The 18659-nt window shown below is 40.4% G+C and overlaps 1 protein-coding gene across 10 annotated transcripts in view; it reads left to right on the top strand.

The window, feature by feature from the left end:
* Positions 1-4097: 4097 nt before the first annotated feature.
* The window catches only part of FBH1 (F-box DNA helicase 1), a 79179-nt gene continuing 64617 nt past the window's right edge, over positions 4098-18659 (top strand). For 6 of the 10 annotated variants that reach the window (XM_036243616.1, XM_036243578.1, XM_036243556.1 and 3 more), the window contains exons 1-4: positions 10600-10755; positions 12870-13471; positions 17416-17546; positions 17652-17787. In XM_036243616.1, the coding sequence (XP_036099509.1) occupies positions 12935-13471; positions 17416-17546; positions 17652-17787 (804 nt within the window). In that variant the 5' untranslated portion in view covers positions 10600-10755; positions 12870-12934. Of the gene's footprint in view, positions 4113-5912; positions 6016-10599; positions 10824-11687; positions 11717-12869; positions 13472-17415; positions 17547-17651; positions 17788-18659 lie in introns of those variants that run through there. The other 4 variants (XM_036243586.1, XM_036243601.1, XM_036243595.1 and 1 more) reach the window with 4 other exon arrangements.

Genomic DNA, 18659 nt, shown 5'->3' on the forward strand with positions numbered 1-18659 from the left:
TAGTGAGTGCCTGCTAGTGCCTGGCCCTGTGCTAAAATAAATTAAGAGAGATAAAATTAAAAAAAAAAAAAAGACCTCTACAAGCCCATTTTACCATTGAGCCTATTCTATTTAGTTTGGTTAATTTACTGAGCAATATGGACAGTCATTGGAGGCAGAACTAGGTTCAATATCAACTTTGCCAAAGTTTCTGTTCCATTGTCCCTTGCCACTTCAAAAAAAAAAAAAGGGGGGGGGGTGGGTGAAGCATAAAAGTGGTTTGAAATGCGTGAAGTTTTAGAATATGCCAAACATTGTTCCTTCTGCTGCTGTTGGAGTCAATGCAAATGGCAGTTAAGACTTCTGGTAGCTTCCCACTTTTTACTGCTAATGCTTCCTCCCATCCTAGATACAAATCACTGTACCTTCTCTTGCCTTATGCTTCCAGTTTCCCCATTTTAATTTTATTTATTTATTTATTTATTTTGTTAATCCTCACCTGAGGATATTTTTTTCCATTGACTTTTAGAGAGAGTGGAAGGTGGGATGGTGAGGGGTAGGGGAGGTGGAGAGAAAGAGAAAGAAACATTGATGTGGGCCAGGGATCAAACCTGCAACTCAGGTACGTGCCCTTGATGGGGAATTGAACCTGTGATCCTTCTGTGTCTGGGCTGACGCTGTAACCACTGTGCCACACTGGCAGGGCTCCCTGTTTTCAAAAACAAAATTGGAACACATTGGATGCACAATAGGACAAACTGTTGTTTTAATGTTTTTATTGATTTTTTTAGAGAGAGAAGAAGGGAGAGGGAGATAGAAACATCGATGTGAGAGAAACATACATCTCCTGCATGGCCCCCACTGGGGATTGAGCTGGAAACTCAGGCATGTGTCCTGACCGGGAATTGAATTGGGACCTCTCAGTCCATGGGACTATGCTCAATCCACTAGGCCATGCCGGCCCGGCAGACAAACTATTTTAAATCCAGATGATTGGTTACTTAACTGGTGTCAAATGCAACTCTGTCTTTCTTGTCTTTTTTTAGAAACTTATTTTGAACTGTATTCCCCCTTTAGTTAACTAGATGATAATGTATGTGTATCAGTCCACAGCCCCTGTGGTTTTCTGGAACAAAAGCTTGATGTACAGGAAGCTAATGGATGGAGCTATTCTGGGGTCTTGCTGATTTTCCAGTGGGGCTGCCCATTTCTTTTGTGTAGGCTTTTGGAGTTTGTGGTCTGGCCTTTGCTGTCTCATTTAGCATATAGTCATGTTGGCATTGTGATTTGCTCCTTATTTGTCTTCTTTTCTTTCTTCTGTGTTGTATTTGCTGTTTATGTAGTGTTCAGCAGTGGTCATTGATGTCATGATCATTTGACATGTTTTGTGAACTGTGAGTGTGTAAACACCAAACTATTGGTATTGGTCTTTGAGCTCTAATTTCCAATTTGTTGCCATCATCTTTTCTCTGGTTTTTATATCCCTTTGTACTTACGGGGCTGATTTTTTTTGAAGATTGAATTTGATTCTGTCTTTGCCTTTCTGACTGTGGAATAACGTTAGAAACATCTCACCAAAGCACTTCAAATCTTTTATCAGTCTCATATTTTAAAGTACCTCCTGGAGCTTTACCTGGCATTCCACAGATAACTTTAAAACAAAACAAACAACTGTTTTCAAAACCGAAAACTTTCATCCTCCCCTCACTCCAAGAAAAAGTTACTAAAAGAAAAGCACTATTTCTCCTTTACTCGTTAATGTAGTTAATGACCTTTTTTCTGGAACTGTCTGTTTTCTTTGTTCTTTCTATTTCATCTTTCTTTTCCAGTCTTGTTAGAAAAGACTTGTTGATCTTCACATTCCCCTGCTACCTATTTCTGCTGCTGCTCTCAGGCCTTTACCAACTCTTGCTTCCGTTAGAAAAGTCACGCCTTGCCTTGTTTTCCAGACAATCTTCATGATTACCCTACCTCCATAGTTACTGTTCTGAACGTGTAAATTTGATTGTGCACTGACCTTCCTTAAAAGCTAGATGATTCTCTGAATTGCCTACTTGATAATGTCCTATTTCCTTAGTGTTAAAAAGCTAGATGATACTCTAAATTGCCTACTTGATAATGTCCTATTTCCTTAGTGTTATATATATTTAAGGACCTTTATAATCTGTTCCCCCAAATTCCTTTTCCAGCTTTGTCCCCCATTCATGAACCTCTTGTTCTAATGAAACCCAACTTCCTGCCACACCAATGCTGTGCTGTGTCTCTGTGTTTTTGCACATATTGTTTCTTTTGCCATACTGACTCCTACTCTTTTTGAGGCTGAGCTCTTTGTAAAGCCTTTCCAACTTTCCTAACTGTTCACTTTTCTTGTGTGCATTTGTGTGGAACTTATATTGCTTTATGTATAATAATCTGTGTTTGTTTTGGTAGCTGCCTTATGGGCAGACTAAAGTCTTACTTATTTTTGTATCTTCCATGTCTAAAATAACATTTGACACCAGTAGATGCCAAGAGAGGAAGCACTTAATTGTGTTTAATGAATTTTGGACATAGTGAATATGTAAAAGTGGTTGTGGAATGAATTAACAGTAGAAAAAGCCTTTCAAGTATATAAAAATATGTTCTAGTCTATTTTAAAAATGATTATTTTCTGTTTTGTTTTTCTTTTAAAAAAAATTATTCCTTTTTTCCCTGTGAGAAACATAGACAAAGAAAAGCTCCCTCTGTCATAGTTTGTAGTAGTAAGTGAACCTGTCTCCAGGGGAGGAGCAGGTGCTTTCAGGGTGTGAGAGAACCTAAGGACAATTGAGCCTGGAGCCTCGACCTTTTGAGTTTGTAGAGAAGTATGTTGTAGTGCTGGGAGGGATCTTGCTTTGCACCAAGAGTGAGTACTCGGGAAAGAGCTAGCTCTTTAGTGTTTTCTTTTTGCATTTGTATCTTTTAGAACTAATGCAGACAAAATTTGAGGTTTTTCCATTTTGAGTCTACAGTATTTAGTGATATTTCCCTTGCAGTTACGTTATCCAATATACTTGCTTGTTATTAAATCTTTGGTTATGACATTGCACAATGATTAAAAAATAGTGACATAGAAATTAAACCTGAGATTTTTAGAAACTTCTTTAAATCTTTCCGGATATGGAAGAGAGAATGTTACAGCAGAAAGAATGCTGGACTTGGTGAGTCAGAAGACCTACATTCCATCACCTACAAACTGTGTTGTCACTTCAAGCAAGTCTTCTCTGAGCTTCAGTTTAGTCATGGCACATTGTAAGATTGTGTGAAGATCAAATGAGAATATGTGAAAGAACTTCAAAAGCTAGGAGCTGTAAGATAGTATAGGGTTTCGAAGACAACTGACATTTATTTATTGTTTTTATCCTCACACGAGGACACTTTTATTTTGATATTTTGTTCAGATAGAGTGGGAGGGAGAAAGAGAGAGAGAAACATTGGCGCGAAAGGGTAGTTGCCACCCACACAACCCAACCAGGGCCGGGGACAAACTGCAACCGAGGTACGTGCCCTTAGTGGGAACCAAACCCGGGTCTCTCCAGACCACAGGCCAACACTCTTAACTGCTGAGCCAAATCGGCCAAGGCACAACTGACACTTCTTTAGAGGGAAGTGCCGTAGCCATGTAGTTCATTTGTTCTACAGTTGTTTATGGAGCAATATGCAGTGGGTGCTAGGGCTGCATGCGTTATTCCTTCTTCCCTCCCACCAGACTGTAGAGTTTTCAGTCCAGGGCTAGAAGACATATCAGTACACACACAAACAATTGTTAATAGTACAATAGTAAAATATACTCTAGTAGTAATAATAATTTGTATATGGTACATATTAAACACATAGTCATACAAATAATTATGACAAGTATTTCAGAGACATATGGGGCAGTTCTGTTACAGCAGAGTGCTTCCTGTCTGGAATGAATATTTTCTATTATACTGGGGTTGAGGAATAACACCGTTAACTGTGTTTAAATTGTGCTCTTAGATCTCACAGGTGGCCTGTGAAGTACTTGAATCCTTGTAATATGAGCTACATTGCAGTGCACCTCTGATGCCTCCACAGGAAACATAAGAGGGAAAATGTCTGCTGTTGATCTTCACAGAGTCCCTCAGAGAAAAGTGAGAGGCTGTGGGGAACTAACAAAATGAGGTTAGGGACTCTAAGTTATCTAGATTAGCAAAACTGCCCTCTGCGGTTCTTCTTATGGGTATTCTCTGTAGTCAGGTACCTTGTACTAGAGTTATCTCAATTTAAAAAATAATACCTTTTCCTCCAGGAATTGTAGATACTTATTATCTTCATCTTATTCATTAAGGTCTGTAACCTGTAAATTTTAGAGGACTTTTTGGTATAATTATGATTAATAAAGGTAGGGGAAGAAAGGAAACTATTTGGTATTGATTACACATGAGCCTGGAATGATTAGGGTAAGCTTGGCTACAGTAACAGATGGCAAACATGTAATTGCCTCACTATCAGAGTTCATTTCTCAGTCCCATAACAATCTATGTTGTGTCCAGGCTGCTTGAGAGAGAGAGAGAGAGAGAGAGAAAGAGAGAGAGAGAGATGGATAGTTAGCTAGTTAGTTAGTTAGTTAGTTAGTTAGTTGTGGGGAAGAAGTGGCGCTCTTTAAAGTTATAATCCAAGGACCCAAGCTGCTAGAGACTCTTCTGTTTTGAAGGGGTTTCTCAAAGGATGTCCTGGGGAATCCACTTCCTCCGTTTACTGGAAGGGGAGTAGAGAATGGAGGAACAAGCATGAGAGGTTTCTATGGGCCAGGCCTGGAAGAGGCACACATCCCTTTTATTCACATTTCCTGAGCTAGAGCTCAGTCAAGGCAACATCCACCTGCAAGCAGGACAGGACAGTATAGACTAGCTGTGTGCTGAGGAAGAAGAGGAACTATAATCTTTGCCACCAAACCTAAAGCACGCCATTTTACTTTTCTGTGACTTGTTTTGTAAATTGTATTGCAATAAAGAAGATTGGAAAATGAAGCCAAGCCCTGGCCGGTTTGGCTCAGCAGTTAGAGCATCGACCCACAGATCAGAGAGACCCAGGGCTTTGGGGGACTCTGGGGAGGGAAAAGTAGCATTTGAGGTTCTTTATTTCAGTAACGTTATATTTGCACTTCTGGTTTAAAGCATATTAATAAAAATAGAAGGATGGTTAGAATTTTGCTATAGATTTTTAATATGATTTTGCAAGAATATTAATGCTATTAAACCTGCACCTTTTAGGAGACATTTAGAATGGTGTGGTTGATATGTGATTCTTCTGACATTTCAGCTGATAGGCTTTGTCAGCTTTAATGTGGGTGTTACTAAGTACTTTCTTCTATATTGTCTCATTTGAACCTCATATAACTATGCTGTGAATTCAGAGTGGCAGGTTATTATGATCCCCATTTTTAATGATAAGGGAATTAGGCTTTTAGTGATTAATACAGCTACCAAGTGGAGGAGGTCTTCTGACTCCAAATCTGACTATGCCACGCAGCCTTTTAGTGAAATGATTTGTTAATGTAGGGCCCCTGGCTTCTAGTTTAGTAAATCATGGCACCTCCTCTCTCAGACACATGAGAGTCAGGTAAAATGCAGTCTAATTTTTCTGACCTCTAGCTAAAGTCAGAAAAGTAATTTTGACATATAAATACAGTAAAAGTGTTAGCTCTGCATCCCAGGTAAGCAGTCATGGCTCAGATAACACCATTCCAAATGATCCATATAGGCAGCCGTATTAATACCCAGAAGTCAGATTGCCCAGTCTAGGTAGGTGCCCTTCCCCCTAGCTATTAACCTTATCTCCTTCCATGATGACTTCTTGCCAGAATACATTGGAATATACTGGAACTCTGGAAGCTGAACATGTTCTTCCACTCACTCCCCTGACCTCTTTTGCTCCTGTGCCTTTGTTAGATTTCTGCAAACATTTAATCTTCAACAAGCATTTAAGATTCAGATGAGCCCTGGCCAGTTTGGCTCAATGGTTGGAGCGTCGGCCTGCGGACCAGAGTCCTGGGTAAAAAGTCTACCTTTGTCCATATTATGTACTTTTCACAAACAGTTTCTTTTGGGTATTTTTGGTGTTCCCTTGTCTGGTGTGCTACATTTGAAAGTTCTCGCAGGTGGTCTGCCTTTGCCAAGTTCCACATAAAAGCAGTTCCACAGCAAGTTCCTAGTGATCTAGGGCTTGGGTTCCTCTACCAACCACCCAATCTTAGCTCTGACTTTGCTGTCTTCTCATCCTCCTCCATTCTTTTGGTATTTGTTGACCACGTACTGTGTGTCTGGCACTGTGCTACATGCAGAGGGGTACAGTAGTGGAAAAGACTGAATACTTCCTTACCTTCTTGGAGCTGCTTTCCCTCTTAGGCATATGATTAAGACATGACTATCTAGTTGGTGGTTATTTTCAGTGCTTCTGTGTTTTTACTGTGGCATCATTATTATAGTTAGTTGGCTGGGAAAGGATGGGATACAGCCATTCTTACATACTTTTTTTTTTACTTATCTTTATTGTTGAATGTATTACAGATATCCCTCTTTCTTCCTCCCTTGACCCCCTCCTCCCCAATCCCGCCCCCCTCCTGTCTTCCCCACACTATTGTCTGTGTCCATTGGTTATGCATATATGCATAGAAGTTCTTTGGTTTCTCTCTTCCCACCCCACCTCTCCCCTTCCCTTTGCAGTTCATCAGTCTAACGACCAATTTGTACTTTCTATACCTTCATCTTTTTCACCCAACTCTCCTCCCATCTGGCAACCAACAAAAAGTTCTCTGTATCTATGAGTTTGTTTCTGTTCTGCTTGCTCATTTTATTTGCACATTCAAATGTATTTATTGCCATTTTATCGTTCATATTTTTCCTCCAATTTTTATTAATTTATTTTTGTTACAGGTGTTTTTCCTTTTTCCCCTCAGACCCCTCCTTCCCATCCCACCCCCCTCCCACTCCGGTTCATATTTTTTTATCTTCTTCTTCAAGAAGACCCATCAACATTTCATATAATACTGGTTTGGTGGTGATGAACTCCTTTAGCTTTTTCTTGTCTGGGAAACTCTTTACATGGCCATTGATTCTAAATGATAGTTTTGCAGGATAGAGTAATCTTGGTTGTAGGTCCTTGCTTTTCGTCACTTTAAATATTTCTTGCTACTTCTTCCTGGCCTGCAAAGTTTCTTTTGAGAAATCGGCTGACAGCCTTATGGGAGCTCTCTTGTAGGTAACTAACTGCTTTTCTCTTGCTGCTTTCAAGATTCTCTCTTTGTCTTTAATCTTTTGCATTTGATGATGATGTGTCTTGGTGTAGACTTCTTTGAGTTCATCTTGTTTGGGACTCTGTGTGCTACCTGGACTTGTATGTCTCTTTCACCAAGTTAGGGAAGTTTTCTGTCATTATTTTTTCAAATAGGTTTTCAATTTCTTGCCCTCTCTCTTCTCCTTCTGGCACTCCCATGATGTGAATGTTGGTATGCTTGAAGTTGTCCTACAGGCTCCTTATATTATCCTCATTTTTAAAAAATTCTTTTCTCTTTTTGCTGTTCTGATTGAGTGTTTTGTGCTTCCTTATATTCCAAATCGATGGTTTGCTCCTTGGCTTCACCTACTCTACTATTGATTCTCTGTAAATTATTCTTTATTTCAGTTAGTGCGTTCTTCATTCTGACTGGTCCTTTATTATGCTCTTGAGGCCCTCCCTCAGTTCATTGAGCTGCTTTCAAGCTCAATGGGTCACTTAATGAGAGGTATGGGGCTAGCTGTAGCCAGATGCTGTTTGTTTGAGAGCATTTAGGAAAATCCGAAGTTGGAGCCAAAGCAGGCCAATCCTAAAGTAAAGCCTTTGGAAACAGCTCGGGTGGACCTGAAAGTTGGGGGAGGCAGCGCCTCAGGGAATCACCAGGGTGGGGCAAACAGTTTGAACCAGGTTGCTTGAGTCCCAGATAAGGCACCCATCTGCCTGTTCTGTAGGGGAAGGGCTCACCAAAGGAACAATGACCTCTACCAGCAGGTCTGTCCTTATAAGCAGTGTTTTTAACTCTGCATCTGTTAGATTTCTTATCTCCATTTCATTTAGTTCTTTACCTGGAGTTTTGTTCTGTTCTTTCCTTGGGACATGTTTCTTTGTCTCCTCATTTTGGCTGCCTCCCTGTGCTTGTTTCTATGTATTAGGTAGAGTTGATATGTCTCCTAGGCTTCCTAGGGTGACCTGTTGTAGAAGGTGTCTTGTAGGGTCCAGTGGCACAGCCTCCCTGATCACCCCAGCCGGGCCCTCGAGGTGCACCACTGGTATGGACTTTATACTTTTCTGTTGTAATTTGGTCTTGGTTGCTGTTGGCATGTCAGTGTAAGGGTTTTACTCAGACTGATAAGCTGCAAGGACTGGCTGTGCCCACAACCACCAACCTCTGACTACCTTGGATGATCAGCTGTGCAGGGGCCCACCACACAGAGCAAGACTTAGTTCAGTAGTGCTTTGGTACTCCCTGAGTCCGTTCCTTGAGTGTGTCACTTGTGGAGTGGGTTGGGTGGTGATGCTTCTACATGGTCTGAAGCTGTCCACTGGGTATGCTGGCTCTGGGGCAAGATCAGCCACTGCCTGTGTTCTACCCAGGGCTACCAGGCACAAGCTACAAAGATATCTGCCAATGGCTGCTTCTTGTGCTGGGCTTTGAGGTACCCAGGTAAAGCCAAGCAGTGAACCAAGACTGGCTGCTTCTAGTGCCAGGCCGGGGGTCACTTAGTGAGAGGTATGGGGCTAGCTGTGGCCAGATGCTGCTTGTTTGAAAGCATTTAGGAAAATCCGAAGTTGTAGCCAAAGCAGGCCAATCCTAAAGTAAAGCCTTTGGAAACAGCTCGGGTGGGCCTGACAGTTGGGTGGGGCAGGGCCTCAGGGAATCACCAGGGTGGGGCAAACAGTTTAAACCAGGTTGCTGGAGTCCCAGATAAGGCGCCCATCTGCCTGCCCTGTAGGGGAAGGGCTCACCAAAGGAACAACGGCCTCCACCAGCAGGTCTGTCTAGGAGAAAGCTGCCCCTCCAGCCCTCTCCCCAATGCCAAACAACTCATTCTTCCCCATATGTTTCTGGTGCCTTTCAAGCTGCCTTCCCTCCGTGTAAATCCATGTGTGGGCCCTTTAAGAGGAGCTGCCTGGGGCTCCAGCAGCCTCAGCCTCCCTAAACCTCAGTTCCCACTGGTTTTACAGCCAGAAGTTATGGGGACTTCTCTTCCTGGCCCTGAAATCCTGAGCTGGGGGACCTGGTGTGGGAGGGAGACCCCTCATTCCTCAGGGAGGGCCTTCACAGCCGAGGTGTCCGTCCTGATTTTTTCCTGCAACACGTGGGTGTGGGACCACCCGCCCGCGCCTCCTACCAGTCTTGATGTGGCTTCTTTTTTTTTTTATCCTCACCCGAGGATATTTTTCCATTTTTTGTACAGATAGAGTGGGAGGGAGAGAGAGGAAGGGAGAGAGAGAGAGAGAAACATCGACGTGAAGGGACACATCGAGTGGCTGCCACCCGCACGACCAACCAGGGCCAGGGACAAACTGCAACCGAAGGACGTGCCCTTAGCGGGAACCAAACCCGGGTCTCTCCGGACCGCAGGCCGACGCTCTAACCGCTGAGCCAAACCGGCCAGGGCTTGATGTGGCTTCTTTAATTTCGTAGTTGTAGGATTTTCATTCAGCTCCATGTCAGGTGCTTCTGAAGGATGGCTATTCTGTAGTTTAGTTGTAATTTTGATGTGGTTGTGGGAGGAGGTGAGTACCGTGTTAACCTATGCCACTATCTTCCATTCTTACGTACTTTTTACAGAAAAAGTTCCTAGGTGTATTTTGTGTGTATGAGTGCCTCTTTTATACAAATCTGCTGGCATCCTCTGTCTTGTATCTTTCCAAAAGCTGAATTTAGGGATATATTGTAGGTTTGGCAACTAAAGACTTGAGGCAGAATTTTAGGTACAATAGCTATAATGTGTTGCTAAGGGAGAATATGAAATTTCCACCTTTGAGATCCTTATAAAAGTGGATTTGGTCCTCTTCTACTGGGGAGCCTCGTTCCTGTCCTATCCCCAACACTGAGATCCACTGGGGGCTAAGAGGAAGACAGGGTGGTCTTCTCTAGGAATTTACAGTGACTGTTTTATTAGTTACTGCATTCTGCTTCTGAGACTTGGAGAAGCTGGTATATATTGTACAGGGAGTGATGGATGAGTTTATTTTTGAAAAGCTATAACCAACTGATGGTTATAAATGCCTGGTTAAAGTCAGGAAAAGATGCCAGATCTCAACTTATCCATTAGTAGCAACTTCATTTTGAAAGAGTATTTTATGATCAGGGCTTCTAGAAAGAATAATAAGTAAAAAAAGGAAGTCTTTTTAGGATCTTATTTTTGGATTTTTTTCTTAAATTTTGAGGAAGAAATACTAAGAAACTATGAAATGACTGAAAGGTTATGGGAATATAGAGAAGAAGAAAAGGGCTGGCTGGTGAGGTTCAAGGTCACTGTATTCCTGAAAATTGAGGATAATTTGCTGGCTTGCTTGTAGAATTGGTGATAACTAACAAGTGTCTCATTTCTTTTGCATATTGGTACAAAACAGTGAGACGGTTTAAGCGGAAGCATCTTACAGCCATCGACTGCCAACATTTGGCTCGGAGTCACTTGGCTGTGACCCAGCCCTTCAGTCAAAGATGGACAAACAGAGACCCGAACCATGGTCTCTATCCTAGACCCAGAACAAAAAAAGGGACTAGGGGTATGTCTTCTAAAAAAAAGTACCTTGCATTTACAATCTGTAGTGTGGGTGGCCTTTGACTCTTCCTAGTAAGTATTGCTACTGTGATTTTGTAGTCCTGGTACAATACTTTGACACTTTTTTCATTATTTGTGCATTTTCCATGAAAATTTCATCCTATTATAAGTGGTTGCTAAAGGCCCCAGGAAAATGTGACTGAATGAATTCCATTAGCTTGCTTAATTATAATGTGGTAGAAAACACATACCAACATCACCACTATTTCAGTCTAGAACCATTGTGATTTCTTGACGCTGTAGTAATCCTCTATGCCCAGTTGTCACTAGGTCCACTGAATCATTATTTTTCTCCAAAATATTCCCTCATTCAGTGATTTCATGGTAGACCACACCCTTGATCACCTCGGACCTGGACTGCTTGCCTTTAGATTTTATTTCTTTCAAGTCAGCTGGGACATACATCAAATTAATATTCTTGAGTACCATTTCCTGTCATGTCACTGCCACTTTGAAGAACCTACAGCGAAATGTCTCCCTGTTGCTGTTATGGACCCAAGCTCAAACTTGTCATCACCTGATATTTATTTATTATATGCAAGTTCTATTTCTCACAGTTTGGTTTTCTTACTACCTCTCTATGTGCCAAGTGAATTTCTACTTTTGATATATATTATTTTAGAATCCCACTGAAATCTTATCAGTTTGTCTTTAAATATTATGTGTTTATCACTCTTTGGAATTGCCATGACCAATTTATGAGGCAGTTGTTTTTTCTAATCCTTAGTCGAGAATATGTTTTTATTTGAGAGACAGAGAGAGAGAAGCATCTATGTGAGAGAAAAACATTGATCTGTTGCCTCCCATAGGCGCCCTGACGGGGGATCAAACCTGCAACCTGGGCATGTACCCTGATCAGGAATCGAACACAAAACCTGTTGGTGTACGGGATGACACTCCAACCAGCTGAGTAACCGGCTAGGGCTATGAGACAGTTTTAAACTAGATGGTTATACTTTGTTTGTTTTGTGTGTATAAGTCAACTTATCCTCTGTTGTGAGTTTTTCACTGTGTATGTTTCAAAGGGAGTCCTAGCATGGAGCATGTAGTAGGCTTTTAATAGATATTTCTGTGATTAAATTCCACAATTAGAAAATATCAAGATTTAACCCAGGCCTGTTTATTTTAAAACTCTTTGAGTTTTTATCAAATTGTCCCAGAAACAGTTACAGTCCCCCCGACCCCAACATAGAAAAAATATTAAAGCCTAAACCTAGTTTTGTTCCACTCTCTTATTTTCCAAAGTGAGAATTCTGGTTATAGTCATTTCAGAAAGTAACCATGTATTTTGTTGTACATTGATAAGGTGTTTAAATACTTCATTGGCATCTTATAACAATGTATAGGAGTTCAAAATGCAATGGTGATGTGTGAAATCATCTTTTGATTCCCCTTAGTGCCTTAAATTCTGTGAGGTCAGGGACTATATATACACCATTTTTCACTTTATTTTTGTCTTAGAATCATAGGTGCTTATGAATAAATGTATAAACTAGATTAGGTACCACTGTAATAATATGAAGAGAATTCGTACTCTTTCCTTTTTATTTTAAAATAAATTAAGGTGTCAGCTTCACAGGAGGACATGAAAATAAAAGAGTTTTAACTTTGTCACATGAGTGAATTTTACTGAATCCTGATAACCTGAAGCATTTTCCTTTCTATTTAAACAAACAAAAAAAAACAAATTTAGATTTTTTTATTGTAAGAGCAAGCCAGAAGTTACGAATTTTTGTAGGTGGATGTGTGAATGAATGTGAGCAGTCATTTGCTTTTTGTCTGTTCATACATGTATTCAGTTTGTATATATTTCAAAGTATAATCTGGTCCTCACGCCATTTGAAGACTGGTCTTTGTCTCATTCCATATGTGTCTTACTGTATGATAGAGCCAAATATAAATGTTGTTGTTTTTTGGCTTGAGCTCTTATATAATCAATTAGCCAATAACAACTGTATCCTTGTCTCTTAATTGGAAATGAGTTTGTATCATTTGGGTCAACAGTGGGTCACTGGTCATTATTCATTTCTTGTTTCTCTGTTTGGGTTCTCTGTACAGGTCAAGGATGTCAAAGATACATCACTGAATTCCTCCTAGCTGGCCAGCAGCAGTGCACCAATGACATGGCTAAAAGCAATTCTGTGGACCAGGACAGCGCTAAGGACTCAGAGGGTGAAATGATCTTTGCTGGAGAAAGCAGTTGTGCCCTGCCTCGGGAAGGTAATGGAGAAGCAAGGCAGGGCTCTTCAGGCTCCACTCTGCATGCAAGGAAGCGCTCTCGGTCCTTTGACGATGAGAGGAATCAAGCTACAGGGACCAGTCATTGGGTTGGGGTTTCTAAGAAAACCCCACAGCATTGTTTGCCCTGGTCCTGCACAAAGGCCAGGGAAGCTAGGCAAGAAGCAGAGGGCTCTTTGTCATGGCTCTCTGCAGAGCCTGAAGAATCCAGCCAAGAAGTGAAGGACGAGGGTCCTGATCCCATTCCTGACTCTTATTATGGGCTTTTTGGGACCCTGCCCTGCCAAGAACCCCAGAGCCACATCTGCAGCCTGCCCAGTGAAGTCCTAAGGCACATTTTTGCTTTCCTCCCCGTGGAAGACCTCTATTGGAATCTGTGCTTGGTGTGCCACCTTTGGAGGGAGATAATTAATGATCCACTGGTACGTAAAACACTTGGAGTTCTATGATGTTTTCTCTAAATAGCTTTCCTTAATACATACTTCTGATTATAGTGCTTAGTTTCCATTCGCCTCCAGAATAATATCCAAGTTCCCTGGAGCTATGTTTGTCCCTTCTTATTATCCCAGCCTCATTACTCACTTCTTCTCAACATATCCCTGTGTTCTATCCACAACACATGATTTGTTGTATTCCAACCAAAGACTGCACATTTCTTTCCACATGTTGGTCTAATGTGTCCACTCACATTCCCATGTAACAGGGCCCTCATACCTGTTGACATCTTCCTCCTCTCCAAGGCTTCACTCTGATCATTCCGTTTCACTCTTTCTTCCTTGTGCTACTGTAGCAGTTTTTACCTCTGTTACAAGCGTATCACATTCTGTTGTATGCTTTAGAGAGCTTTCCTTCCCCTTTAAATTATTAGCAGGTTGTCCTATAAATGTTTTTTGCATTTTCCTCATGATATTTTACATGTAGTAGGTAAATTATAAATGAGTGTTATGTCAAGTGAATCACTTTGGAGTAATTTTTGAGGTTGATCTACTAAGCAGACTGTGCTCTCAGAAAAGAACTCTTCAGTGCTACAGTTAGTCATATCACATTCCAGCAACCTGGCCTTCCCTTTATTGTTATATTACACTTCTTCCCATTGCAAGGTTCAGGTTCTTAGGCAAACCTTTGTGCTGGGAAAATGTTTTGCTTAGCTTATATATCCTTTGGATTAGCCATTGGGAATAATTCAGAGACACAGAGATGAACTCTCCCTTCAATTATATTAAAGTTTAAAAATTTGGGCCTGTGTGACTCAGCGGATTGAGTATCATCCCATGGACTGAGAGGTCCCAGTCCGATTACTGATCAGGGCACTTGCTCAGGTTTTGGGCTCAATCCTTGGTAGGGGGTATGCAGGAGGCAGCCGATCGATGTCTCTCTCTCACATTGATGTTTCTATCTCTCTCTCCCTTCCTCACTCTCTAAAAAATCAATAAAAACATAATAAAAAATATTGAGGGAGGAGTGCAAGATGGATATATCAAAACTTAGTGTATTTTTCTTCTAAGCACAAAAAATTTTGGAGGAAATTTCACATCACTCTTGTTCTATTCTCTGCTTGAAGTCTTGTCTCCTACTTCCTGAAGAATACCGTTCTGCTTTTCAATCTGAAATCTGTTTTGTGTCATAGTATTTCTACCCACTAAATTGAGATCTCTCTGATGTGAACCGGATAGTCATAGATGGGAATAAGGGTTTTCTCCATTCTGCTTGAAAAGATTTTGAGGAAGATATTCTAGCCTAAACTTACTCTTGAAATGTTAGAATAATGCTATTTTTATTATCACCAGTAACCTATTATAGCTTGCATTTTCTTTTTTTTCACCCGAGGACATTTTTGCATTTATCTTCAGATAGAGGAGGAGAGAGAAAGGGAGGGAGAGAGAGAGAGAAACATCGACATGAGAGAGACACATCGTCTGGTTGCCACCCACGTGACCTCAGCGAGGACCCAGGACAAACTGCAACCGAGATATGTGCCCTTAGCGGGAACCGAACCTGGGTCTCTCTGGTCAGCAGGCCAACACTCTAACTGCTGAGCCAAATCAGCAGGGCTCTTTTCATTTCTTATAGTGTCTTTTTCTGGCTTTGGTATAAGGTTATGTGGCCTTGTAAAATAAGTTGGAAGTGTACCCTTCTAAGTTTTTTCAGAGTCTGAGGAGGATTGATAGTAATTCTCCTATAAATGTTTAGTAGAATTCTCTGCCCTGGCTGGTTTGGCTCAGCGGTTGGAGCGTCGGCCTGCGGTACAGAGAGATCCGGGTTCGGTTCCCGCTAAGGGCACGTACCTCGGATGCAGTTTGTCCCCGGCCCTGGTTGGTCGTGCGGGTGGCAGCCACTCGATGTGTCCCTTCACATCGATGTTTCTCTCTCTCTCTCTACCTCTCTCTCCCTCCCACTCTATCTGAACAAAAAATGGAAAAATGTCCTCGGGTGAGGATTAAAAAAAAAAAAATGTTTAGTAGAATTCTCTAGGGAAGCCATCTGATCTTGGGTTTTTCTTTGTTGATATGTTTTTGATTACTATTTCAATCTCCTTACTCATTGATTTGTTCAGATTTTTTAATTTTTTCATGATTCAGTCTTAGTAGGTTCTGTGTTTCTAGGAATTTATCCATTTCTTCAGGGTTATTCAATTTGTTAATGCACAGTTGTTCATAGGATTCTCTTATGATCCTTTTTGTTTCTGTGATATCAGTTGTAAGGTCTCCTCTTTTATTTCTGATTTCAGTTATTGAAGTCTTCTCTTTTTTCTTAATCTACAAAAGGATTGTCAATTTTGTTATTCTTTTTAAGAAAAACCAACTCTTAGTTTCATTGATTTTTAAAGTTTCTTCTGTTCTCTATATTATTTATCTCTGCTCTTCTCTTTATTATTTTCTTCCATTTGCTAGCTTTGGGTTTAATTTGCTCCTCTTTTGTTACTTTGGGTGTAAAGTTAAGTTGTTGATTTGTAATCTTTTTTTAATTGTCAATGTTAATTCTAATTTTATTATTTAATTAAAATTTATTGGAGTGACATTGATTAATAAAATTATATAGGTTTCAAGTGTACAGTTCTTTGGTATATCATTTGTATATTGCATTGTGTATCCACCACCTAGAGTCAGATCTTCTTTTGTCACCATATATTTGAACTTTTCTCTTTTTTAATGTAATTGTTTATAACTAAACTTCTTTCTTAACACTGCTTTCACTTCATCCCATAAGTTTTGGTATGCTGTTTTTGTTTTCATTTGCCTCAAGGTATTTTCTAATTTCTCTTTTAACCCATCACTTGTTTTAAGAGTATGTTGTTTAATTTTCATGTATTTATGGAATTTCTTGTTTTCGTTCTGCTATTCATTTCTAATTCCATTCCACAGGGATTAAAAAAGATACTTTCTGTAGTTTTAATCCTTTAAAATGTATTAAGACCAGTTTTGTGGCCTAGCATGTGATCTATTTTGGAAAATGTTTCATGTTCACTTGAGAAGACTGTATATTTTGCTGTTGTTGCGTGGAGTATTCTATATAGGTCTATAAGGTTAAATGAATTTATTGTTGTTTAAGTTCTCTGTTTCCTAATTGATCTTCTGACAAGGTATTCTATCCATTCTTGAAAGTTGAATATTTAAGTCTCTATTGCTATTATGTTGCTGTCTGTTTCTCTCTTCAATTCTATTAGTGTTTGTTACATAGATGTAGGATCTCTGTTGTTGGTACATATATATTTATAATTGTTATATCTTTTTGGTGACTTGACCCTTTTATTATTATATAATCTCCTTTGTCTCTTACAATAATTTCTGACTTAGTGTCTTTTTTGTCTAATATTATTATACCACAGTTTTCATATTATTTAATCCTCATTGAAACGCTGAGCCATTGTGTCCTAATATTTCAACAGGGACATTGAAGCACTAGCTTTTCTCAGATTCTATATCAAGTTAGTGTTCAAACCAAAACCAAGAACTTGGTCTTTTAGTTTTCAACCAGAATTTGTGTAATGTTTGTACCGTATCTGCTCAGCTTTTGAATTGTGAGTTATAATTGCTTTTTATTTTAAATATTTTTTCTTTATTGATTTTTAGAGAGAGAGGAAAGGAGAGGGAGAGGGAGATAGAAACATTGATGAGAGAGAACATCGATTAGCCGCCTCCTGTGTGGCCTACACTGGGGATTGGGCCCACAGCATGGGCAGTGCAGGCCCTGAGCAGGAATCAAACTGGCAACTTCTTAGTGCATGGGTCAACGCTCAACCAGTGAGCCACACCAACCAGGCTGTAATTGCTTTTTAATTGGTAGAGGTTATCCATATATTTGTGGCCTAATCTGCTCTCTAATAGCCATAGCCTGCATGTTATTTTGTATTTTTTCAACTATATAGTTCATTCCTTGGAAAAAGCTGTATCATCGATACCTAATGAATGAAGAGCAAGCTGTCAGCAAAGTGGATGGCATCCTTTTGAGCTATGGTATTGAGAAAGAGTCGGACCTATGTGTGCTGAACCTCATCCGGTGAGTGGCTTTTCTCCTGTGGGGAAGGCAGTTTCTGAAGTTCTTTCCCATATATTATCACTTATGATCATCTTTCTCATGGATTCCTCTGTAAATGTCTTTTAGCTATGCAGCCACCACTAAATGCTCCCCAAGTGTGGATCCTGGAAGGGCACTGTGGAGTCTGAGGGATCATCTCCTCCTTCCTGAGGCAGAGGCATGTGTGCGTCAACAACTCCCTGACCTTTATGTCGCTGCTGCAGTAAGTGAAGAGGCTGTGGGGAATTTTGGGGGATGGTGACATCTTTTACTTGTAGGAAGAAAAGTGTATTGCTGATTACGTTTGGCTGAAGGTTATTATTATTTTTTTTCACTAAAAGAAATTTTATTTATTTTACTGTTTTTTTCATTTTTATTTTTTAGTGTTGAAAGTATTACAGTAGTCCCCCTTTTTACCCCATTGACCCCCTCCTTCCCGCTCCCACTCCTCCTCCTGCTTTTCCCAACCTAATGTCTGTGTCGATTGGCTGTGCATATATGCATATAAGTTCTTTGGTTTATCTCTTCCCACCCCTCCCACACCCTCCATCCCTCTGAGGTTTGTCTATTTCCTACTTCCATGACTCTGGATCTCTTTTGGTCGACAGCTTAGTGTTCATTATGCTCCATAAGTAAGTGAGACCATGTGGTACTTGTCTTTCTCTGACTGGCTTATTTTGCTTAGCATAATACTCTCCAGGTCCCTCCATGTCATCTCAAAGGGTAAGAGATCTGTCTTACAGCTGCATAGTATTCCATTGTGTAAATGTACCACAGCTTTTTTATTCACTCATCTACTGATAGGCTGTTTCCAGATCTTAGCTATTGTAAATAGTGCTGTTATGAACATAGAGGTGCATATATTCTTCCTGATTGGTGTTTTAGTCTCCTTGGGATATATTCCAAGAAGTGGAATCACTGGGTCAAATGGCAGTTCCATTTTTAATTTTTTGAGGAAATACCATATTGTTTTCCATAGTGGCTGCACCAGTCTGCATTCCCACCAGCAGTGTACTAGAGTCCCCTTTTCTCCACATCCTCACCAGCACTTTTTGTTTGATGATTTGTTGATGGCCACCATTCTGGCAGGTGTGA

Source organism: Molossus molossus, unplaced genomic scaffold, assembly GCF_014108415.1.
Source record: "Molossus molossus isolate mMolMol1 unplaced genomic scaffold, mMolMol1.p scaffold_m16_p_1, whole genome shotgun sequence".
Lineage (NCBI taxonomy): Eukaryota > Metazoa > Chordata > Mammalia > Chiroptera > Molossidae > Molossus > Molossus molossus.